This window comes from Aotus nancymaae, unplaced genomic scaffold (genome assembly GCF_030222135.1).
Source record: "Aotus nancymaae isolate 86718 unplaced genomic scaffold, 86718_ANA_hifiasm-v0.15.2.pri h1tg000004l, whole genome shotgun sequence".
Lineage (NCBI taxonomy): Eukaryota > Metazoa > Chordata > Mammalia > Primates > Aotidae > Aotus > Aotus nancymaae.
In genome coordinates this window covers 14,155,467-14,180,357 of record NW_026988415.1, presented here as the reverse complement: position 1 = coordinate 14,180,357, position 24,891 = coordinate 14,155,467, and the positions used below count along the sequence as shown (strand labels likewise).

The following is a 24,891-nucleotide window of genomic DNA, read 5'->3' as shown; positions in this document are numbered from 1 at the left end:
TGGGCACTAATGAGTCAGCCAGGAGCACTGATTTCTAGATCCTGTTCCACAACCTCAGGGATGAGAATGTGCTTTTTCCTGGAGCCCTTGTATTCAAATGATGGTGGAGTATCTGAACTTGAAATAACAAATATCAATTTTCTGTTTCTGCTCAGACACATCTAAAGGCAATCACTTCCTGCCACTTGCCTTAAAGAATTGATCTCTAAAATGGAACCCATGTTTCTTGCTCTCAAACCCTGCTAGTAACGATGCCAGTGTAGACGAGGACCTATACGATAAGCTTTGAAGCTAACGGGTTTTATAACAGGGGTAAGCAGCTTTGGGAAAATGGCGTGTTCTTTTGTTGACTTGTTTTGGGGGACTTGCTGATTCTTGTGAGTACAATAACTGCTGGGTCAATTGATCTAGTACAGCCTTGAATTTTTGAGTTAACCTCCCTTCTTTCTAAAAGCTACATGAATAAATTTCTTTGAATGGTGGTATGATAGCAGCTATCCAGGATGCTAGCAAACATGGATTCATACAAAGAGAATGGAGCCCTCTGCATGAAGTTGAATTTCCCCTTTTAGTTTCAAGAGCACAATCTCAGATCATTCTTGCAGGGGGGGTGATGGGGCAGTCATAGTCTCCACGCCTTTGAGAATATAATGAGATCCTTTCCTCCCAGGTCACTTCCTACTTTTGGCTTAGCAGTTTCATTCTTTTTAGTGGCCATTCTATGTAGTCACCTCTTTCCTCTTTCATTTCTACTTCATTGCCTTGAGGATGCACCTAATAGCATAAATACTGTCCACAAAAGTTCCATCCCTAGCCATCACCTCCCCTCCATTTTCAGGAATCTCAAGTTTGTGGTTTCTAGTATATTTCAGTTTTGTTACACATGAGCAGTATACCTAGTTGACCTGGAACATCAGTGTATTGTTTCAGGAGGACTAGAGAGGAGCACCTCTACAAGAGAATGAATGTCATGCCAGAAGGCTACCATGCTGACCATCATCAGTGATCCTAAAACCAGCTAAAAATGATGAAAGACTCATTAATCAAGGCTGCTTAAAAGCTGGACAAATAGACAAAGCTTATTTTCTAAATAGCTAGCTGAAGAAAGAACGAAGAAAGTTCCAAATGTTTAGGAAACACCTACTGTGGCCAATCATTGTGTCAGGCATGCTGACATGTGTGCATTTAATCCTCACAGTAGTGCTAAGAAGTAGGAATTATAATCCTCATTTTACAAATTTGAAAACAGGCTTAGAAAGGGTCTCTTGGTCTCTTTCAGAAAAAAATATCTGAAGACATCCATTTCAAAAAAGTGAACATTGGCCATTTCTGGGTGATTTGGCAACAAAGTTTGGTTTATTGTCTAAATTTAACATAAAACATGTCATTTTCATTACAAAGTATACTTTTATTAAATAATAAATAAACATATATAAATAAGCCTTGGCCAACATTATAAACCATGATCTGACATAGATGTAAATCTAGGCCTTCCAACCTCCCTTGACATCACATTATCTTCTCTTAAAAGATAATCACTTTGGCCAATAGGGAAGAGAAGAAAACCAGTAACATCAGAAAACAATTTCCATCTGGCCTGACTCTGACTGGGGTCATCACTCTAAGCCACATGCCTTACTTTGCTCTAACACTTTAGGATGTTCCCTCCTGGCATCAGCTGTGCACCAAAGCTAAAAGGTCACAAGGTTCTCCTTGCCATTCTCAATAAATCAGTTTTGCAAAATTTCCAGGCCTTCTTGCAGAGTATTCAGGCACAGAGGGTTGTAGTTGATCAGCCATAAAGATGGGCCTCCCTTTAGATCCTGCAGTAGTACGGCACCAGTTTGAAAGCCTCTGTCCAGTCCACATAATGAAAGTCAGAAAAAGACCATTTGCCACTTATTTGTGCTTTACACAAAGAAACAGATAGCTGGATGAGGGCCAAGACTGTCTCCCTCATCATTTCATTGTATATGTCTATGCTGACAATGTCAGCAAGAGAAGAGATATCAAGGTCCCTAGGTCTGTCCTTACATTCAGACCTTCCCTTGCTACTTATAATTCCTTGACAGAAGACATTGTGGTAGTGGGTACTCAGGAGAGAAGCAATGAGAATGGGACACTTCTTCCAGGGCAAACATTGAATCCTCTCTTTCTGTTACAGAGTAAAGTTCCCTGAGTCCCAGCCTTGATTGTTCATGTAGATAGAATGATAACTACTGAAACTGTCCCTAACTTAGCAATTATCTCTGAGTTCCCTTGAGAGGGCCCAAGTACTCTTTGTGTGTGTGTGTATGTGTGTGTGTGTGCTTGAATTTTTTTTTAAAATTCATTTACTTTACTTTGGGTGTACTCTTATTTTCCTTCTCTCCTGACAAAGAATAAAGAATGAGACTAAGAGCCTTGACCATCATATATCTGTTGAGCACCTGATACCTGAAGAATTTAGATGACTGGGCGTGGGAAAGCTTTGAATAACAGATACATACATATAGATAGATAGCTAAAGATATCTCATCACTACACTTTCATTTTTTTATTTATAAAATACTCCTTATGTATCACTCTTGTGCTAGGCACAGAAGATGCAATGCTGAATAAGACAGACAGCTTAGATTCCTTTTTGTGAAGTGTAGCATGTACACTTCCCAAATGTTCTATTGATGACACATTCCTATCATTGAGTGCCTCATAATTTTGTATTCTTTCATCACTTCTAAGGTGAAGCTCTACATGGTAACTTTCCTCAGTTTGGAGACACTAGACATGCTTCCCTTCTTCTGTGGAGTTTCTGGTGTCTAAGAAGGCTCGACCGCCTGCTAAAGTTTCTCTTGCATATGCTACATGTATAAGGCTGTTCACCTGTGTGAGTTCTCTGGTGTTTAATAAGGTGGGAGTTCTGAATGAATCTTTTTCCACATTCATGACATTTAAAGGGCTTCTCTCCTGTGTGAATTCTTTGGTGTGTATGTAGATTTGTGTTATGACTAAAGCTCTTCCCACACCATGAGCATCTATATGGTTTTATTCCTTGATGGGTCATGAAGTGCTTATTAAGATCTGAACTCCATCTAAACCTCCTGTCACATTGTTGACATTTATAGGGTTTCTCTCCAGTGTGAATTCTCTGGTGCTTAATAAGATCAGAGCTAACTCTGAAGCTTTTCCCACATTCCTGACATTTAAAAGGTTTCTCCCCTGTGGGGCCTTTCCTGGAAAGATCCATAAGTTTTGGAAGTTCTTGCTTACAAGTTGCAAGTTTCTTTCTTTTCTTCCTTGGAAAAGCTCGATGCCATTTCTGCACCCTGTGTGTATCACCATGATTTTCCCTGCCCATTGTTTTCTGGGCAATTTTCATTCTGGTGTTTTTTGATACTTTGCAGCCTGGTGTTTTCATTTCTGATGCAGAAACAGATACAGGATGATCATTTCCAGTGTCACTTTTTAGCTTTAACCCTGTTAGAATAAATAGAATAATCAGCCATCTGTATCCCAGTGCAAGAAAGCTACATAAATGGAGAGAAAAGTCCATGATGATTGCTTTTTGAAAAATAGAGGAACAAGTGATTTCTGGTCCAGTCTGGACAAAATGGCATAGACCCATTTCTCCTTGATCTTCCCTGATAGGCACAACAAGAAACCCATTAAATAGTATGAGTTAAAAAAACAAAAATTCTAAAAATGGTAAGAAAAAGGCAAACTGGTTTGGGATTCCAGAACTAGAAAAATGACATAGCAGGGTGCTTACATCCCCACACCCAACAGAAGAAGGCAACTATCAACAGAAGGCTGCCTGGGTAGGCTTATTGTTTCCTGAATGTAATAAGAAGTGCAAATAAAGCCTTGTTGATTGAACACTGGATAAAATAGAATTTGTGACTAATGTCAATATGTAGTTGGTCTTAGGCAAACATACATGATTATATAACTTTAGCACTAGAGCTGTTGGAAAGGTAAAAGCTAAATGGAGTTTCTGCTCTACTTCATATTTTTCATGAACTAATGACAACTTCAGAAGACTAGTAGGACTGTGTACTTTGTAATTCAGATGGCTGCATTTTTAAGCAATAATTTGCAGCATATTTCACTATATTTGTTATTTTCTTTTTAGTACAACTTAACAGCTCCAAACTCTTACTACTATTTACTATCTTGCAGCTAGGTAATAGTTCACTTTTTGCTTAATTTCTGCTTAACGAAAGAAAATGTATTTAAGTATCAAGATGTTCAAAGGAAAGAGTAAAAATTGTCCCTGGGGAAAAAGCTTTGTTTAATACATGTTTTATTGGATTGCATTATTAGCTGATTTTACTCACTTTATATTTGCAAAATAATTGACATTTCTAATATTTATTGAAATTGTTTAATTTGCACACCCTGTACTCTACACACAAAAATGTATAAAATATGAGAGTGAAGTTAAAATTGTGACTCTGATTCATTGTAGCAGTACTTTAAATTGCCCAGCTTTTTGAAGATATAAGCTATGCTATTTGTACTTCCCTATGTCTGTGCCATAAGCGCTTGAAAACATTAAGGTTTTCTGTTTTTTTTTAAATATCAAATTAATAAGTGTGAACCTTGGTTGGTCCCTGAGTTCACTAATATTTAAGGTAATGGGGGCCTGCAGACGTTCTGACTGGATTTACTACCATGTGCCTTTGCCTACTTCTCTTTGATATAACAAAATATTTAATTGAGAAATCATTTTACGTTACCATGGTGGAGTTCTACGGTGCTACAGCCATTTTCCTTTGGATTCCTATCAGTGGTCCTGCTCAGTGGCTTGCACATAGACTTGCTGTGAAGAAATGCAGAGCCAGTCCATGCTGCCCTGTTTCAAAGTTGAACTCTTGAAGCCCTTGTAAGTGGGCTTCACTGGCTACTGCAGAGGCATTTTGCATTTGTCTATGGCAAGAAATTCACCTTCTCAGGCCAGGCATGGTGGCTTACACCTGTAATCCCAGCACTTTGGGAGGCCAAGGTAGGTGATCACTTGAGGTCAGGAGTTTGAGACCAGCCTAGCCAACATGGTGAAATCATGTGTCTAATAAAAATACAAACATTAGCCAGGTGTGGTGGCACACACCTGTAGTCTCAGCTACCCGGGATGCTGAGGCAGGAAAAATGCTTGAGCCTGGAAAGTGGAGATTGCCTTGAGCTACAATTGCACCACTGGACTCCAACCTGGGTTACAGAATGAGACTCTGACACAAAAAAATGAAAAAAAAATTCACCTTCTCAAACCAGTAAAATACAGGCTTAATTCATCAGGACTGGAGCTACACATTATATATCATCTTAGAGCAAGAGCTACGTTCTAGGAACCAAATCACAATTTTCAGTCATGGAACAATATATCCTATGGCAGAAGACCTTTACATCTGATCTGCTCTATTTTCATGTGATAATGTAAACTTTGAATGCCTAGTATTCCTTTAAGTTAATATTTCTGCTTACTGCTACTGGATTTTTGTTGCAAAAATATATCAATGACATACACGAAACATACCAAGTGAATCACGATAAACAAAGCGGAAAAAATGATTAAGGGAAAATTAAGTGACTGTGTTATACCACTTCTCCCAAACCAGAGAATAGGCCATTTCAAGCAACATCTTTGAAGAGTTTTGTGGTGTGAATTAGTTTGTATATGTTAGTATGTATATGTATTCACACATTCATATACACTCAGGATACAGTTGGCCTAATTATAAATGGGGGCATTGGTAAAACTTATGAAGTGTCCTCATACTGAATTGTAATTTTCTCTTATCTGTAAAGTAAAATTCAGATCAATCCCATGTCTTTGTTAAATACATCTTTTACCAGTCCTAAATTTAGGGTTTATTTCTAACTAGATCAAAATAAATGTAAGTTGTGGAACTCATTTTGAATATCATGGATATACTGTACATTTAAATTTCAAAAGGCAATAATACTATTGGAATTATGTGAATTCTAACTCATTTTAACAAGGCAACCTGACCTGCATAGGATCACTTGAATGTTATATTTCTTAGGACCACACTAAAATTGTTTTCACAAAAGGTCTATAAAATGTGGTAGTTGGAAGAAAATGGTATCAAAATGTTTGGAAATTAGAAGATTTTCCTTAACTTTTTTTGATATTGACTTGAATTCTTATTTTCTAAACTAAGAGCCCTATTTCTACCTGTAAATCTTTCCACATATCATTTGAACTTTTGTTTGTATTATTATTACTGATTTAAAGATTAGTTATTAATTTTTCTGTAGTAATTTTCAAGAATGCCATTTATGTGCATGCTTTTATGTTTTTTAGAAAAGGGTATCTTTAGATGAAAGTTTAAAAAAAGTAAAATCTTTCACAGTCAAAATAAAATAATTCTATTCAGAATGCAGAAGTGAGACATGTATTTATAAAAAGCTTTCCAGGGGATCCTGATAATCCCTTTATTTCCCCCACATCATCAGGTTGAGAATCAGCCAGCTGTTGGAACAATGGGACTCTCTCACAGGGGTGCATTTTCCATAAACAGAGAACATAACGTATTACTTAACTTCTACACAAAAGGAAAGAAGAATCTTTACCTAGAGAGATGACAGTCTCATATATATCCTGCATTACATCATTGTAGAGAGTCTTCTCAGGAGGATCCAATAATTGCCATTCTTCCTCAGAAAAATACACAGCCACATCTTCAAATGTCAACAAACTCTAAAGAAGAGAATGGGCTATAGTTTAGTACTTGCCACTTCAGAAGCTGTGCTACCACCCATTTCTGAATTACATGGTAGGCCAGGTGCTGAAGATGTTAACAGTACAACATTTAGAGAAAAAAGTGAGAAGGCAGAAAGGAAGGAGCAAAGAGGATCAGTAAACCGCCTGGGAGGTGCCCAGTTCCCTCTGTGCCAAACCTAGTTGCCTAGAGAATATCTAGGGCTAACATGCCTCAAAGCACCTGCTGGACACTATGAGTCCTAGGCAGTTGGGACAAGCAGAGACAAGGTCACGGTCAAATCATCTGAAAAAGCCAGAAAGTACAGCTCACCTGGGATGCAGGCAGGATGAGTTCAGATGCCATCTTCCAATCTTTGGTGCTTTTCTGCTCAGAAAAGGCTAACATCTGTTGATCATGCACAGCTGTGGGTAGAAAAGAGCCAGGGAAAATTTCTCTTTCCTATTTACAAACATCCCGAGCTGATAAAATACAGAACATCAGGATGCCTTCAGTAAAGATGGGTCACATTGACAAGTATGTTTGTGGTGTCCAGAAGTGACCATCTCATTGTAAATAAGAACCAAATATCCACCACTCATACAACCAGTTCCCCAGTTCATGAGAGAAATTAATCGAAGGAAACCTATTCAGTTTTCCTCTCATAATATAAGCTAAGCAAGAACTGAAAGTTTGAAAATGAAAGGCTTAGGTCCTCCAGTGTACAGCAGATAATGTGGGAGACTTTTGTCTTTTATTATTCTTTCCGAATGCACAATTTTCATCACATTCTCCCACTGAGAGCCCATGTCTGACCCCAATTTCTCCTGCAACTTGTGATGGGGGAGGTGACCCCACCTGTCCCTGTTCCATCTTCTCTCAAGTTTCAAAGGAGTATAGTCTATAGTGTGAACATCAGGATTCTGTGATTTGGATATTTCTGTCCCCTAGGCTGACCCCCACCTTCAACCACCATTGATCTACTGTACTCCCACCTGGGAGACATCATAGCTGCTAGCATGGCTGGGCACCTGGAAAACTCCCACAACATTCTAGGTGAACTAATTACCATCACAGCTCCCAGGAGAAGAGAATTATGATGAAGCTCCTCACCTCTTTCATATACAGGCTGGGTTTCTTTGTGAGTGTTCCAGCCCAGCTGTTCTTGTAGTACCCAGTACGTATTCCAATATTCTTTCTGGAACACACCCATTGGTTGGGGCTCTGCTGGCTTCCACTTGAAGCCTGGGGCCACTGCTGTTCCTCCCAAGAGCACTGCCTCCTTTCCCAGCTCATGGACTGTGACCTAGAAATAATCCCCATCCTCATTAGCACAGAACTTACTTTTGGTTTCAGGGTGGTAGTGGAAGGAGGAACAAGAGCAGAGCTCAGATTTGGGGAGTGCACGACATTAGAGAAATAATAAAAAGACTGAAGAGGTATTGCACCACTATGTTTTCATAAAGAACGATACTCAAAATCTGGGATAATTAGGATAAAATAGAAAAAGTTGACTACTTCAGACCCCCACCCCCAACCCCATGGCGATGCACAGGGTCCTGGATCAAGCTGCTAGCAAAGTTGGGCAGGCAGCGTGTTCCCCTGCTGGGGAACTTTCACTGGTTTGCTTTCTTGACTTGGATCCTTGTTTTAGTGCATTTCTATCATTTGGCATTCTGTAAAAGAAAAGGAATTGAGTAAAGATGGCTTTCCTGTTAGCCAGTTTCCAATCCTCCAGGAAAGGATTTCACAGAGTAAGGAGATGGATGGAAGAATAAATGGGGAGAAAAGTTGGGCTCCAATCTCTCTTCACCTGATTTGGTGGTAATAAGACACCAAAAATATGCCCTGCCCTGGAATTTTCAAGGTGGGCTCCTAAAAAAAGGAAGTGTGCTGCCACCTTTCAAGGGCAAACCTTGGTTTCCCACTCACCAGCAGGACCAATTACAAGCCACTAAATGAGGGCAATGGAGGCTCTTTCCTCCCAGTCCAGAAATGTATGTTCCTGTTACAGAAGATACTACCCCTCAGCATCCTGATTCCTTCCACTTCTCTGTTGGCAATTGTCTTCTTTCCATATCCTTGTTTCCTTTTTTCTTTCCATTTTGTTCTGTTTCTTTGCAGAACAACTTGATTTATACTTCTGTTTGCTACCCTCTCTCTCCTTTGGTCTCTGTAAGTGCTGCCCATTTTGTGGATCTTCTCCCCTTTCCCAACTCTTTCTTGCCCTTTATTTCTCTGTTTCTAAGAACTCAACTCTTTTCTCCTTGCCCATGCTAGACCAGGCCCACCACGGTCAATTCACCCTGGCTCTAAAGAAGACAAAATGCATTTCTTTTCTCTAAGAGCAGGAAAGGCTCTGCCAGGAATTTTGAAACCTGTGGACTGACTATTGCTGCATGTATATCATTTCAGATCCTTCCTAGCTGTCCTAAAGGAGCAACAGAAGAGCGACTTAATCCATCTTATTTTCTGATAACTCCTCCACACTGATATATTCACTTTTATCCTATTTCATTGTACATGTAAGGAATATTTCTTCTTACCTCATTCTTTGTTCCATCAGGCTCCCTGTGCAAGAATTCTACCAGGACCAGAGCCTGTTTGACATTCTGTGGATGATGCTTCTGCACCCAGTTCTGGGTCTCCTTCGGCAGAATGCTCAGGAATTGCTCTAACACCAGCATTTCCAAGATCTGCTCTTTTGAGTGGATCTCTGGCCTCAGCCACTGATGGCATAATTTCTGAAGTTGACTGATAGTCTCAAGCGGTCCAGTTGCTTCATGATAACGAAAGCTCCAGAAGTGCCTGCAAGCGCTCTCAGGACCAAGACTCTCTATTTGCATGCTATATTTCTTGCTCTGACTGGGGTTCTCTTTCACAGACCCACTAGTCTCCCATATAGCCCTCATCTGGGGGCTCGAGCATGCATCCGCCTTCAGCTCTCTCATCATTATTTGCTCTAGGAACAGTTTTACTCCTCTGTGTGACACTGACACCCACCTGGTGCCACCTTTGACAAATGAGGGTGCATCAGGTTTGGTAGCAAATGAATGAATTGTTCTTCCCAGGAGCACTGAGGGAGAGCAGAAGAAAAGTACATGTCAAGAAGAGAACCACATGACACATATTTACTTGCTATTCATTATCAGAGGAAAATAGAGAAAAGTTCCTGTCTGGCTTCTCCTTTAAAATCAACTGCCAAGAATCAGAACACTCATGATGTTGGATTACTCAGGAGGTAAGTGTAAGGTCTGTTCTCGCCGAGTGTAAGATGAAGAAACCGAGGCCAGCACAAGAAGATCTGATGTGAAGGAATTTATTCAGGCTCCCGGACGTGGTTCTGCGGCCCGACAGGAGGAGCCGGAGAAGTCGCGCGGACTCCTCTCAGACGTGGGGTTTTATAGGGAGTGGAGGCGTTTGATTGGCTGTGCCCAAGGTGAGTGGGGCAAAATGGCGGGGAGTGGGGCCTGGATGGAACAAAATGGCAGGGAGTGGGGCCCAGATAGGACAAAATGGTAGGCAGGGAGTGGGGCCCAGATAGGACAAAATGGTGGGGAGTGGGGCCTGGATGGGACAAAATGCTATCAGGTAGGTCCTGGTGGGGCTTTTTTCCCGGGCTCCCGGGGTTGGGGGGTGGTGTGTGTCTGAGCTCCTGGCAAGGGAAGGAGGTGTGTCCGAGCTCTCCGCGAGGGAGGGGGGAGCGTCCGAGCTTCCCGCGAGGGAAGGGGGTGTGTCCGAGCTCTCCGTGAGGGAGGGGGGAGCGTCCGAGCTTCCCGCGAGGGAAGGGGGTGTGTCTGAGCTCCTGGCGAGGGAAGGGTGTGTGTCCGAGGTCTCGGCGACGCAACCAGCCTTACAGTAAGTTTCTCTCTTTTTCTTTATTTCTTGACTTTGAAACAAACCACAGCTAAGAGAAGACAAATGTCAATTAATGTCTTTCTGGTTTTTTTTTTTTTTTTAACAGTTAAGGAAAGATTGGTGGGTAAGAAAACTGGCACAGATTGGCCAAAAGGAGCTTTAAGATTATCCAATACTTAATCTGTGTGTTTCCTGTCCTATATTGGCAAATAGGGCCTGTTTCAGTTCCTCTAAACTTTAGCAGATCATTGCAAACATTTTTCTTTAGTAAGGGGAAAAATCATTTCCACACCCCTTTATCTCATTTGGATTGAAGCCTTTACTAAATGGAACTTTTAATATTCCCTTTTATATGGTGTCAGTGCTGGTAGGGGAACTGAGACGTCAAGATCAGAGTAGAAGTAAAGTAATTAGAGAAAAAGTAAGCAAATGTTCCCCCGCTAATCAAGCAGATCATCAACATTTGATGTGGCAGGGTACAGTACTTCTTCAAAAGACTTATAAAGGGTACTGCACAGATTTGTACTTGTGTATTAAATTTTTTGTTTACTTTAACTGGAAAAATTTACAGCTGTCTTCCTTTACATATATACAAATGTCAGGTGGTTAAAAAAGACGGAAGGAAAGGAAGAAAGAAAGAAAGAGAGGGAGAGAAAGAAAAGAGAGAGAGAGATGATTAAGGTTCTTCATAGATGGGAAGGGTCCCAGTAATGGTAACCTTTCTCCTGACTTAACATATCTTCAAAACTGATTTTCCCTGAGGTGATCCAGCAGAAACAGCAACAAAATTCTTTCAAGGATGCCACAGGTATTCAAAAAAAATGGTTGGCTCCTTGCTGACCATTCAGGCTCAGGAGGTACAGGAATACCTCTTATATTTTTTTGTCAGCAGAAGTCATTGTCGTTAATGCTGAAATGACCCTTTTATTGGTGTTATGTTCATAAGCCATCAAAAATCAGGAAATTTTCCTAGGTGTGGTGGTAGACATTACTGCTCCAAATCCCCATCCCTGATTCACTACAACTTCTAGATCAACCACAGGGACACCCACAAGGACTCTGAAAGCAAGCAGCCTTTGAGTGTGCTTTACTAGCATCCCTGGGTTATATTTGTACATCTGGTAGAAAGAAGCTGCTTCCATAGGTTAGAAGTGGCTGTAGGAGCCTGCGGCCGGGCGGCCTCGCTGTGGACAATACTGTTTCACGTCCCCCCACCCCCATTCTCCCGTTACGCAGCAGCCCTAAAGGTTGCAACTGGCAGGAGCAGCCGATATTTCTCAGGGGATCGCCAATCGAATCTAAAGAGAAAATCGGCTTCTTGGTTACCTTTAGTCAGCTCTGGCTTCCCCCGAGGCCACTTTCCTCTTCCTCTGCTTGACTAAGCTTCTGTAGCCACGCCTCCCTGCTTGCTCTGGATAGCGAAGCTCTCCGCTGCTGCACCAAGCGATGTCAGGAAAGCGCGGGATGTCTGGCGAGTGAAGCTCCAAGATTTGGGGAGCCTTGGAAGATCAGTTCCCCCATTTAATCCCTCCACCTCTTGAAGACCTGACCCTGACTCACTCTTCTAGGGTCGAGGTCTGAGGACCTGAACCGGAATCAACCAGAAAATGAAAGATGCATTTCCGGTGGCTTTGTGACAGCTACGCCCAGCCATCCCCCTCCCTCTACCTGCTAAGTCTCAGCCTAGCCAAGTTAGGAATTGTCCCTGGGGGTCCTTTCCATCCCAGAAGAACCAGCCTCCTGCTCCAGTTAAGTCCTGGATGCAAGAAAGAGTTAATGCTACCGAGTCTCCAGTCCTGCTGGAAGCGTACAGGACCCTGACAAATGGCTCTTCCCTGGGAGCCATGTAGCTTATAGATTCCTGGTGCCAAGGTCTTTTATCCCTGATTTGAGAGATATTGTGCATCCAGATTGTGCTGGCTTACCTGTGGCTGGCAGCCCATTCTACCGGGGGCCTCACCCAGTAAGGGTTGCCACCTCGAAAGTCTAGGGGCCACAGAAGAGTGGCTCACAAAGTCAGAACCACTTCAGCACTCTTGTGGGCAAAGCTGTGTTCTGGTCCTTGCTGAGTCACAGCCAGAGAGAGCTCCAGCTGTAGTCACTAGATTTATCAAAAGCCTCCTTGAGTAAGAGGCAATTTGGTTCTGGTCAAGCCTCTTACTAGATCAGAAACAACAGTCCCTTATATTTTTAAAACCGTTTTCTAATTCTCAGACACATGCTCTCCAACTGTTATCTTGTTTTATTCTTTTTAGGTAGATTTTAACCTTTTGAGATAGGTCCCATTTATATTTCTCTTTGACATATAAATAATTTGAAATGGTATGACATGACTTCATCTACTACTTCATATTCAGGGTCATGTAGATTACCAGTGGCAGATTTTAGTCAGGGATTTAGATCTCCTGTTGTCATATCCTGTCCTTTTTCTACTACATTATGCTTTCCCTGGAGGACAGAAATCTTGATTACATCTTTATCTCCTGCAGGGCTTAGCCAAGTTCTCTGGGTAAGGTAAGTATTTCATATTTACAGAACCATCTTTCTAAGAAGCTGAATATCTTGGGTTGTCAGTATTCTCCAAGTTTTCAGTATTTACCGAGTGTTGAACCATTTGGATAAAAAATTGCCAATGTGAGTCTAACAGGAGAAACTGTGTGTAGCTTCATTTTACAATGGGGGTGAAACTGAAGCCAGTGTGAGAAACCACTCAGACAAGCCGAAGAGATGTCTGCTTGTCCAGAAAGAAAATAAAAAGTACCTGATTGGCTTTTTATAAATAAATGCAGATGACACTAAGTTAAATTCAATCATCATTCAAAATTGAAGCTCCCCAAAGGTGTATAAAAGGACAGAATGCATTATCTATGATATATAAACTTAGTAAAAATGTGTGATTAACCAGAGCATCATCCTCAGAATGGTTCTTTCAAAATTATATTCCTCATTTCAGGCATTTTCAACTTAACATTTTATAACTCAATGAAGAGGAAGTCAAGGCATTGTTATTTCTGTATAATTCCCAGACTTAGATTTCAATGAATCACTAACCAGTGAGGATGGTCAGATAAAAGGCATTTTCTTTTCCCTAAACACTTCAACCTTGATTCACTCAATAAATCAAGGTGTGATCTTGAGCTGCAAACAACTTTATAGATGGAAGCACCTTGAAGAGAATATTGTAATTTTGAATAAGGTCATGATGAGCAAGATAAAGAAGGAAAAAGAGTTTCCAAAGTTAAACCTAAAATCCAAGAATGTGTAATTTTTAAGTGAGCAAAGTGGAGATGGAGTAAAACAAGCAACTATAGCAAACACCTAAGAAGTCTTTACAGAAAGGAATCTGAAAATGATAAAGGCTTAACCAATAAACATTTTACATGATCTGGAAACTGGAAGTCTGAAATCAGGGTGACAGCATGGTTGGTGGGTTTACGGTGAGGGTCTTCTTCCTAGTCACATCTTTTCATGGTGTGTATATGGAAAGAGATAGAGTTAGATTTGATGTCTCTTCTTCCTTTTTCCATAAGGGCATTAATCCCATCATGGGGGCTCCATACTAATGACCCCATCTAAACCTGATTACCTGCCAAAGGCCCCATCTCCAAATAGCATCACATTGAAGATTATGGATTCCACCTAGGAGTTTTGGGTGTACACATTCGGGCCATAGCAGCTTAGAAGGCTAGAGTTGTAGATCAATTTTTGAGAAATATGGAAAACTGGAAACCAACTTAAAAGAAGATAGGATGTAGTTAAATGAGAATGAAGAAAAGGGTTATCCCCTCCTCCCAAAATTTGTGATTACAAAGGAAGTTGTTCAAAAAAGAGGAGAGACTGATGAAGAACAACAACAGATGGCTATATTAAATGATGTGCTGAGAGACAAGAGTTTGGACTACCTCATTGATTTTGTTGATTCTACAACTGAATTTTTAAAGGTTTCATTTCATGCTGAAGGAGATGCGACAGGTAGTAATCAAAGAACAGTTTCAGAGTAGATTAAATTCTAAAATTGGTAGTTTTCAAAATCAAGACCTTATAATAGTGAGTTGTTAAACATGACTGATTTCTGCTTCTAGTAATTAGAATTTTTTAAACAGCTAAATTATGATATAATTCACAAATCACATAATTCATTCATTTAAAGTATTCTAAATATCAGTGTTTTTTAAATATACTTAAAGAGTTATGTAACCAACATGGCAATCAATTATAGAATATTTACCTCAACCCCCCCCAAAAATACTGAACCATGCAGCTTTAACTTCTCATTTCCTGTCATCCCCCACCTCCCCATCACCACTAACCATAGGTAACCACTGATCTACTTTTTTTCTCTATACATTTCTTTATCCTGGATATTTCATATAAATGAAATCATATGATATGTGATCTTTTGTGTCACCTGTCTTTCCTTAAGCATAATGGTTTCAAGCTTCATCCCTATTGTAGCATGTGCCATTACTTCATTCTTTTTTACTGCTGAATAATATGCCATTGTGTGGATATATGGCATTTTGTTTATCCATTCATCAGTTAATTGGTATTTAAACTGTTTCCATTTTTGACTATCATGTATAATGCTGCTATGAGCATTTGTGTACAAATTTTGTCTCGACATATATTTTTATTTATTTTACATATATTTGTAGTGGTGTAATTGCTAGATCACATATTAACTTTACATTCAACCATTTGAGGAACTGCCAGACTATTTTCCAAAGGGACTACACCATTTTACATTCCCCCCAGCACTGTGTCAGGGTTCTAATTTCTCTACACTCTTGCCAACACTTGTTATTATATGACTTTTTTTATTATATCCATCTTAGTGGGTGTATCATGACCTTTCATTGTGCTTTGATTTGCATTTCCCTTATAACTAATGATATTGAGCATATTTTCATGTGCTTATTAGTCATTTGTATGTTTTCTTTGGAGAAACTTATTTTCAGATCCTTTGCTAGTTTTTAATTTATTTGTCTTTTTTTATTGAGTTGTAATCATTGTTTATATATTCTAGATATGAGGCAGACATATAATTTACACAATTTTCTTCCATTCTGGGTTAACTTTCAACATTCTTGATGGTGTCCTTTGCTGCACAAAAGATTTTAATTTTGTAATGGCCTCATTATCTATTTTTTCTTTGGTTTCTTATGTCACATCTGAGAAAACAACCACCTAATCCAAGGGCACAAACATTTATACCTGTGTTTCCTTTTAGACATTTTATAGTGTTAGCCCCTAATATATTTAGATCTTTCATCCATTTTGAGTTAATTTTTGTGTATGGCATAAGATAGAGGTACAATTTCTTTCTTTTGCGTATGGATATTCAGTTTATCTAGCATCATTTGTTGAAGGACTATTCTTTCCTTATTAAATTGTTTTGACTGAGCCAGAGGAGGCATAACCAGGCACCACTAGAACCCAGAATAGGGGCGTGGGCTTGCCCTTTTTGAAGCAATGGCTGAAACTGTAATTTGGCCCCTTTCAGCCCTGGATGGAGCTGGAGTGGCTGGGACACAGGTTACAAAGTCCTAAGGCTGCACCAAGCAGCAAGCCCCAGGCCATCCCAGCCCACCAAACTATTTTTTCCTCCTAGGCCTCTGGGCCTTTGGTGGGAGGGGCTGCCATGGAGATCTTGACATGCCCCAGAGACATTTTCCCCATTGTCTTGGTGATTAACATTCGACTTCTCTTTACTTATGCAAATTTCTGCAACTGGCTTGAATTTCTCCTCAGAAAATGGGGTTTTTCTCTTCTACTACATGGTCAGCCTATAAATTTTCCAAACTTTTATGCTCTGTCACCTCTTGAATGCTTTGCTGCTTAGAAATTTCTTCCACCAGATACCCTAAATCATCTCTCTCAAGTTCAAAATTCCACAGACCTCTATGCTGGGGCAAAATGTCACCAGTCTCTTTGCTAAAGCATAGCAAGAGTCACCTTTGCTCCAGTTTCCAGTTAGTCCCTCATCTCTAGCTGAGACCACCTCAGCCTGAACTTCATTGTCCATATCACTATCAGCATTTTGGTCAAAACCTTTCAACAAGTCTCTAGGAAGTTCCAAACTTTCCCCCATTTTTCCAACTTCTTCTGAGCTCTCCAAATGGTTCTAACCTCTGACTGTTACCCATTTCCAAAGGTGCTTCCACGTTTTTGGGTAGCTTTATAGCAGCAGCCCTCTCTCTGTGGGACCAATTTACTCTATTAGTCTGTTCTCACACTGCTATTAAGAAATATGCAAGACTGGATAATTTATAAAGGAAAGAAGTTTAATTGACTCACAGTTCTGCATGACTGGGAGGCCTCAGGAAACTTACAATCATGGCAGAAGGTGAAAGGGAAGCAGGCACCATCTTCACAAGGCAGCAGGAGAGAAGTGAGAGCACAGGAAAAACTGCCATTTATAAAACCGTCAGATCTCATGGGAACTCACTATCATGAGAACAGCATTGAGGAAACTGCCCCCATGATCCAATCACTTCCCTTCCTCGACACATGGGGATTACAATTTGAGATGAGATATGGGTGGGGACACAGAGCCTAACCAGATCAAAAGGGGAGCTATGAATATTCATGAAGGGGGGATATGTGCATGTGTGATAAGCAGACACGATTATTACGTGCATCTCATGTTCCCTTTGGGGCAGAGAGTTAACATTTAAATACATTACATTTAGGCGCTATACATCAAAGGTGAAGCAAAGATATGAAGGCATTCAGCGTGCAGCCTCTGTAAATTGGCCAGAATCAGTTCATATTCGGTGGCTCTTATCAGGAGGGAGTTATTGAAATCAGTCTCTTGTACAGTTAAAGCTGTAGTTATGGCTTATGGGACAGGCGAGTGGAGGTCAGTAAGTCAGCAAGTGTGTGAGCTGCAATTGTTTCAATATTGCTTATCTCTAGGCCAATACTTGTTTAGCTGCTACAGAGACAGAAAAGTTTTGTGGCAGTTAGAACATACTTCATTATTTAAATGTAGCAGAGTGGGACTTAACCCTTGAGTGGCATGGCCTTAGGCCTTGTTTATAATTTGGTATCTTATTACCACAAAGAGTGCGTTCCATTAGTCTTGTGATCTCTATTTAAACATTAATGGTGGTCAGATGTAATCTAAATCACAAAAGGGAGGGGGTGCAATGTGGTAGTGTGGTGCAAAGTTTTGCATAGGTCAGGGAAGGGCTAGCCAGCTGTGAAGCTGGAGGAGGTTAATGGTTGGTTCCCAGATGTCCACCAGCAATGGTTAGGTGCCTATACTATACTCAGTGATATATATATATATGTATAAAAGTTTCCCAGGAATATATTTAAGTATAGCCTCTTTCCAAGCCCCTATAGCCTGCATTGCTGTAAACAGGGACTATGCCTCATCTAATTCAACTCTTTTAAAGTTAATCGAGAGGATAAGCAGCTGGGCACCTTAAACAGAACAGGAGGCCGCAATCATATAATGCTAAAAGAGAGCAGCCGGAAGTTATAGCTTCTAGGCATTTCATCAATAATCACTGATTTGTAATACAGAAGACAGAAGAAAAACAAAAAGCAACATCAGTGGAGCTGGGCATTGTGAGTCCCATGTGAACTGCAACAAACAGGATTCATTACTCGACTCCCAACACAAACTTGAGAAGGCCATCTGTAGTTGTCAGTGGCTGTGTCAGTGCTGAAATGGAGTCATCACCCAGAACAGCATTTCTAAGAATCCCTGGGGATAGGGGTACCCAGTATGTGGACAGTGTAGTGAGCGTGGGCCTGGATGGGCATAGGTGACTGGGAGCAAACTAACCAGCAACTCATCCCATTCCATAGAGAAGGTAATGATAGGGACATGAATAAAGTTCCAGCTGCTATGGGAGACCTGGAGAGGAGGAGGTTCTTTGTATTGCACGTGCTGAGAAACCCCTCAGCAACCGGTGAGACACTGCAGCTTGGGCCCCTGTAGACTGAATAGCAAGAATTGAGTTCCTGACAAATGCAGCCCAAAATCTCCATGAAATCCCAGGGCGAGACCTGTGCCCAACACCCAGCATGGCACATCTGCAGGCAGGACGCACTACAAAAATCCTGCTTTCTTTTCTCTAAGGGGAAGATTTTGATGCCTACAATGCAAATGTTCCTTCGATAGCTAACTACTCATCTCACAACTCTCTGGGACAGAGTTCCTACATCTGGTTTCCAATTAAAATTGATAATTGGCAAAACATTTAAAACATGCTATCTACAGAGAGGAAATGTAGCTCCAGTTCAATGAAGATTTTCACAAACAGTGAGTATTGACCTATTTAAGGAACAGACAGTGCCAAAAACATTCTGACACTGACATGTATTTTGACTCTGGCTTTGCAGAGCTACGTCTCACCTTTGCATCTACAGGGCTGCTTATGGCAGTCGCCATGACTCTGCCTTGGTGACTTTTTGTCTTACCCTTAGAAGCATGATGGACATGACCCAAGGCCAACTGGAGGTAATAGGGATTTATATCACCCCTGGTGGAAGTCCTCTAACAAGTATCATTGGGTATTTGGTGGCTAAATACCCTCAAGACCTCTCATCCTGCCCTTGGGATGAAGTGAGGTGTGTGTTCAACACAGTCTCCCATAGGATCCCCCTGGGAATTAGCTCAAATTGCCCACAATGGTAACCTGTTAGATTATTCCTCCAACTTAATAGGCTGCATTCCTTCTACATCAGACAACACCCCTATTAGTGCTACCTGGGACTCCTTCCCAAGTAAGCACTTTCTACTCATAAGTGTATCTCAGGGTCTATTTCCAGGGAACCCACACTTGAACACCTTGTATGCTAATTTACCTTCACACTTGAATGTCTGGCTAGAAGTAAAATTGTAGGCTTAAAGTTATTTTGCACCAACAGCTGAAAGACGATTCTTTCTTTCCTAGTCATTTCTGGTTACCTCATTAGCTCCCCCTCTCTTTTTCTCAATAGAAGAAGTATATCTCTTGGGAGAATTCCCACCCCACTCTGCAAGCCACTCTCATTTTAAATTTATTTGATTACAGTCTCTACCCACTCCTTCCCCCAAACTACAAGGGAGACAAATCAAGACCTCTAAGTGGACTCTTTAAAGTCCCCTCCCCCTAGCAATTTAGGGCTGCTGGGCCTCTCCACATGTCCACTCATCTGTCCTTCCAGCTTCTCTAAACAGGGCCCCTCGTGACTCCAACACCCCCAGACTCTCCAATGTTAGTGAACACCCTCTCAAGGGGGAGTAGGTAGAGTTCATCTGCTGTGTCCTCAGGTAGCACAGAGACAGGTGAGAAGTTAAGAAACCACATGAACAAAAGCCACATCCAACCAAAAGCAGTGAGAAAACGGCTTCCATTTGTAATGGTTGCATTAGGGGAAGGATTTATTGATCCACACCATTTTCTTGGATTTTCTATGCTCCCTGTGGGACAGAGGCAGGTTAATGGCATGGTGTGTTGGCAAAGCCCAACTCCACCCTGGTATGACTTGCATCAGTGTCCATAGCAATTCTGTCAGATTTGCATTATTTCTATGATCCCCAAGCTGTCTACTGAGTAAAATGCTCAGCAAGGATTCATCTGCCTTCATCCTGATGCTCCATGCAGATGTGCTGGGACCAACTTCAGAGTGTCCCTGAGCCCTGACTGCTTGACTCCACAGATGGCTTCAGGAAGACAGCACAGCAGATAGACCTGTGAAAGTTCATGGAATCCAGAATTACCTGAAGGAGAAGCACCAAATTGCCCTAGAAGCCCCTCTGCACTTCCATTTCCTAACACACACACACACACACACACACACACACACACACACAGGATCATAAAAGTCAGCTTTATGGCAACTTGTGATTTTAAATGCCAGCTATATCATTTATTTCAGTCCCACATATGCATGAATATATTTCTAGAATATCTTTGTTGGCCCATGGACATGTCTATCAATTCCTGTTTTATTTGCTAACACTACAGAGTAAATTTTGAGTCCAGAGTGACAAGCTCCCCCTCTTGCATAATCCTTCACATTTTTTTGCAGTATAATCTGTTCTTCCAGTCACACATAACTCAAAATTGTGGTATAAATTATGATAGGGATTGCACTGGATTTACTGATTTATTTCGAGGAGAATCAATGCCATTGCAAAAACTTATCTTCCTTTTAAAAAAAATATAGCATTTTAAAATGTTATGTGAATATTCAAACTGGAAGCTCATAAAAAGTTGTATGTGTGTTTTCCTTATACTTGTCTTCATCATTTTACTAGGTGTTTCATAACATTTGCAACCAATGTAAATAGGACATTTTATTTCTATGATATTCCCTATTTAAGGAAGACTATGTACATTTTTAATTTATTTATTTATTCATTTATTTGTACTGTAGAGATGGGTCTCCCTATGTTGCCCAGACTGGTCTTGAACTCCTGGGCTCAAGCAATCCACCCTCCTCAGCCTTCCAAAGTGCTGGGAATATAGGCATGAGCCACTGTGTCTGGCCTAGTATGCAAAGCTTTTATGCATTTAACTCCTATCAGTCAGTCTCTCCTGGCCTACTTCCTAGGTGATTGCCTTGGTTTTCTAGGTTGTCAGTTCCTTAAGAGAAAGATGGTTTTCCAGTTTCTTTGTTAATAAAATATACCAATAATTTATCTTCCCTCTCCAAATTGTTTAGGTCAATGAACATGGCCTCAGGGTCTTCACATGGTTCTATGTGGCGAGGAGAAAACCTGGAGGACTGAGTCTTTCTTACCTGCCACTCAAGAAAGGGAGTGTGTGACCTGGGTTGTTTTACAGGAACCTCAATTTCCTCAGTTCTTACATAAGACTGAGTGGGCAGCCAGTGTGGAGGCAAGCCACATCTCATAATAGTCATTTTAGTTCCTCATGAGAACCACACTATAAAAAACACAAAGCACTGTCCTCACCGTTAACCCTCTGACAGCCTGGAAAATCCATGTCCTGCATCTAGACAATACCCACCTGGGTCACACTTAAATGGTAACAGTATAGTTATTCTAGATCAGATACTTGGAAGGGAATATGGCTTGAGACATGGGCGCATGTCTCAATGAACTGGTCCAGTTTTAGCATAAGATTTTCCAAGACATTAAAAGCCCACCTGCATCCCAGGTCCACAAAATAAAAGTGTGGAGTTCCACTGCTCTGAGCTTTGGGAGGGGTTACACAGGTATGTGAGACACAGCAGTGTTTAACTGCAGTGTTTAATTTCTGCAACTAAACATTCCATTTACATGAACTGTGTATTACAGAGGGAGTAATTGCAGAGTCATGACCAAGGCAGGATGCAGAGATTGACGACCATGTTCCAATCAAACTAATCCCTGATTGGAACATGGCAGACAAAGTTGCTGATCACTACCCAGGGAACCTGGCTAGATGCAGTGGGTGCTGTTAATCTACACAAAGAAGAAATTTTAATGAAGGAATGAAGGGCTTTTGCATAAGCCAGGGACAAGCTCTGAGGCTAGGAGAGCTGAGCGTTTCATCTAGGAAAGAGATACGCAGATGGCACTCAGCCACAGGATGTACCTGCTTCCTCACCCAGCAACTTCCCTCACCCTATTGAGCCCTGAACCAGGAAGAACCCAGGTGATGGTGGCCAGCATTTGAATCTTGAGGACAGTTGGCACTAGGTTCTGATGGCAGTTATGAGTCACCATAGCAACCATGGCTTCACTTGGTTCTGAACGAATCAGGCTCTGTGACTCAGGGAAAGAGAGAGAGTGTGCCAAGGAAGGAGGTCATCTTTCCTCTCACTGTTTACCCTCTGGTCCAGATTTTTCTTCAAAAGAAATCTGAGTGGTCTGATAGGTAAAATATCCTGATATACCAAGATTGTACAGCATCCTTTTGTGCCATTACCTAACCGACCTATCTGTTAAACCCCAACCCTGTTTGGTAATGGGGGGAGGGTATGGGAGAGTCATTTGTTCAAACTGATACAGAGACACTATAGAGGAGTGTGTAGGAGCACAAGGCTTCAGATACAGGTTTTCCCAGTTCCAGTCTCACCTCTCTGTAACCTTGGGCAAGTCCTTTAATCTTGCTTGGGAGCCCAAAATTGAGAACACAGTGGGCATCCACCCCTGGCCTTGGCAATGTGCCAGATTCAAATAAAATACCACCCAGCACTTTTTGAAGTGAGACAGGGTCAATTTTTGAGGTGAGACAGGGTGAGTACAATCTTTAAATCACTGAGATCACGTTCCCAGGATGGAAACTCAGCAGGATGGGCCTCAGAAACAGAAGCTAGGTAGCATTTGAGAATGTACAGTTTATTTCTTCCATGTGGGATTGGAGTAAGATCCATACCTGCTTCACCAATGATTTTCAAAGGAGGCAGAGGTGAGAAGAAGGCAGCTCTGCAAAAGAGCAGCATGAAATCCAGTTAAAATTAGTGTGGATATAAGAATCCTCACTAATGACTACTGCTGCACTACTGTTGGTAGCTGAGTATGCGTGTGTTTGTGTGTGTGCGCGTGCATGCGATATGTGGCTGTGAGGGTGTGTGGCAAGTGAGGAAGAGGTCCCAGGTCCACTTGATTACCTGAAAATCATTATCCTTTTCAGGCTTTCTTAGTTAAGCTGTCTTCCTGAGGTTGTTTGGAGCCGCTGCGTCATGGTTAAAGAACTCCCTAAAGCCGCTCCCAGCGAGACCACACTGAACATCAAGAAGCCTGACAAAGCCTTCAAATGCAAGAAGCACACCAAAAATGTGCTGATCTTTTTAACCAACAGACAACTGGGCAGGCACAGAAGTGACATCGACCTGTCAAGGTGGCTGCAGATGCTGTCATAAAGCAACTCCAGGGTGAACATGGCCTTGGACAAAATGTCATGGGGCTTATGTGCGGAGTCCTGCCCAGAATTTTGAGAAATTAAATATAATTAGAACAATAAAGTTCTCCTATGTTTGAGCCATTAAAACAGAGTCTGTCATTTCACTCCTTTGGGTTGGGTGTGTGTTTGCTGACAGGACATTCTTGGGTTACACTGGAAGGGATTTCTGTTCATCCTAACACGCTGTGCAGGGGTGCTCAGACACAGGGGAGAGGGTGAGATCATGCTGCACACCAGATCTCCCTCACCATCAATCTGAAAATCACTGTGAAGTTGAAGTGATGTAGTACTTGGCATTCAAGGACCAAAGACTCTTCTCTCTAGCCATTTTGGAGAGACAGCCCTGGTGTTCCCCTCTAAAACCTGATGCTTGTCCTAGTGAAAACACATTGTTTAAGAGCAGACCAACAGCTGGGCTGGGGGTTTGGGACGTGTTTCATTATTGCAGATGTCATGTCCACAGAGCCTTCCAGGGGCAACTGCTCTGCTTATCATCCCCAGGAAAGTAGAATGCCCTGGTGGCTTTTTTTGTGTCACATCAAACAAACCTTCAGGCCACAGCCAATCAAAGAGAATTAATTTTCCTGAAGTGAAGCCACCCAATAGTCCAACAAGATGTATGAGATGGCTCCCATTGAAAACGCTCTGTCCCCAGGAAATATCCTGAGCAAGTCAGATACTCCAGGAAACCTGCAAAGGGAACTGTGTGCACAATTGGTGACAGAGAACTGAGATCTTAAGCTGAAGAGGGGACAGGGAGAGCAATGAGGTTAGAGCCATGATGGATATGGGCAAGTTTAAGTTAGGAATAAGATGAAATTAATATAAAAGGAACCATTAAAACCATCACAAATTCCAAGCATTTCTCTTGTCTTTTAATGTGAGCTGCAAAATAAGCCTGCAAGCAGTCTTTCTGTCCCCTCCACCTCTCCTCCCCAATTCTCTGTGTTCTCACAACCTGTCCAGCATTCCCCGAGGCCCATTCCTGTGTCCCCTTCCCCACCTATATCTAAGGGGCTGTTATTCTCTCTCCCCTTAGCCAGGATCTGTATGAGATAGAAAATTTAACTCCTCTATGTCCATTTAACTCTCCTCCCTGTCCCTGTCACCTTTGCTTTCCCCGCTCTGATTCAGCATTGCCCAAATAGAGCCACAAGCCTCTCCTTAGGGTATGCAATTGACTGTAGGTTGGAGGGGGAGGGTTAGAGGACACCCAGGTAGAAGGGCCTCCTGGGTGCACTGTTGGTGGGAAAGTTGCCTGGATACTCCAATGTTGGTTACTATTTTCCTGCAGTTCAAGATCAAACAGTGGCTCTACCAGCTGGTAGAGAATCAGTCTTTTTGGTTGAATACCAGGGGATAAGCAGCTGATATGGATGATAGGGGATATAGTTGGGTGAGCTTTTCCCTCTTGGTAGGGAGCATATCTGATGAGAGCAGGGAAAATTGTGGCTAAGCCTTTAATGCCCTGTGAG

General features: G+C 41.6%; 2 protein-coding genes across 3 annotated transcripts; one reads left to right on the top strand and one right to left on the bottom strand.

The window, feature by feature from the left end:
* Window positions 1-1,332: 1,332 nt before the first annotated feature.
* On the bottom strand, window positions 1,333-12,133 carry ZNF75D (zinc finger protein 75D). 2 transcript variants are annotated; one of them, XM_012444791.2, is made up of 6 exons: window positions 11,886-12,133; window positions 9,248-9,777; window positions 7,815-8,007; window positions 7,035-7,126; window positions 6,574-6,700; window positions 1,333-3,456 (listed from the first exon to the last, which is right to left on the bottom strand). In XM_012444791.2, the coding sequence occupies exons 2-6, from the start codon at window positions 9,653-9,655 to the stop codon at window positions 2,747-2,749; spliced, it is 1,530 nt and encodes a 509-aa protein (XP_012300214.1). In that variant the 5' UTR covers window positions 9,656-9,777; window positions 11,886-12,133; the 3' UTR covers window positions 1,333-2,746. The 2 variants fall into 2 exon arrangements, with proteins under 2 accessions (XP_012300214.1, XP_021522859.1); XM_021667184.2 differs by having other exon boundaries at window positions 9,705-9,777.
* Window positions 12,134-23,195: 11,062 nt separating this feature from the next.
* Window positions 23,196-23,375, top strand: LOC135278014 (embryonic testis differentiation protein homolog B-like). Its single transcript, XM_064384258.1, has one exon. The coding sequence runs from the start codon at window positions 23,196-23,198 to the stop codon at window positions 23,373-23,375; it is 180 nt and encodes a 59-aa protein (XP_064240328.1).
* Window positions 23,376-24,891: the final 1,516 nt, after the last annotated feature.

What these genes read in the sequence shown, in the direction of transcription:
- LOC135278014 (XM_064384258.1), top strand. Translation starts at nt 23,196, where the DNA reads ATGGTTAAAGAACTCCCTAAAGCCGCTCCCAGCGAGACCACACTGAAC.
- ZNF75D (XM_012444791.2), bottom strand. Translation starts at nt 9,655, where the DNA reads ATGATGAGAGAGCTGAAGGCGGATGCATGCTCGAGCCCCCAGATGAGG. An exon ending in CTGATGGAACAAAGAATGAG is followed by an intron (nt 8,008 to 9,247) that starts GTAAGAAGAAAT and finishes GATTATTTCTAG; the next exon opens with GTCACAGTCCATGAGCTGGG. An exon ending in TGAGACTGTCATCTCTCTAG is followed by an intron (nt 3,457 to 6,573) that starts GTAAAGATTCTT and finishes TTATTCTAACAG; the next exon opens with GGTTAAAGCTAAAAAGTGAC.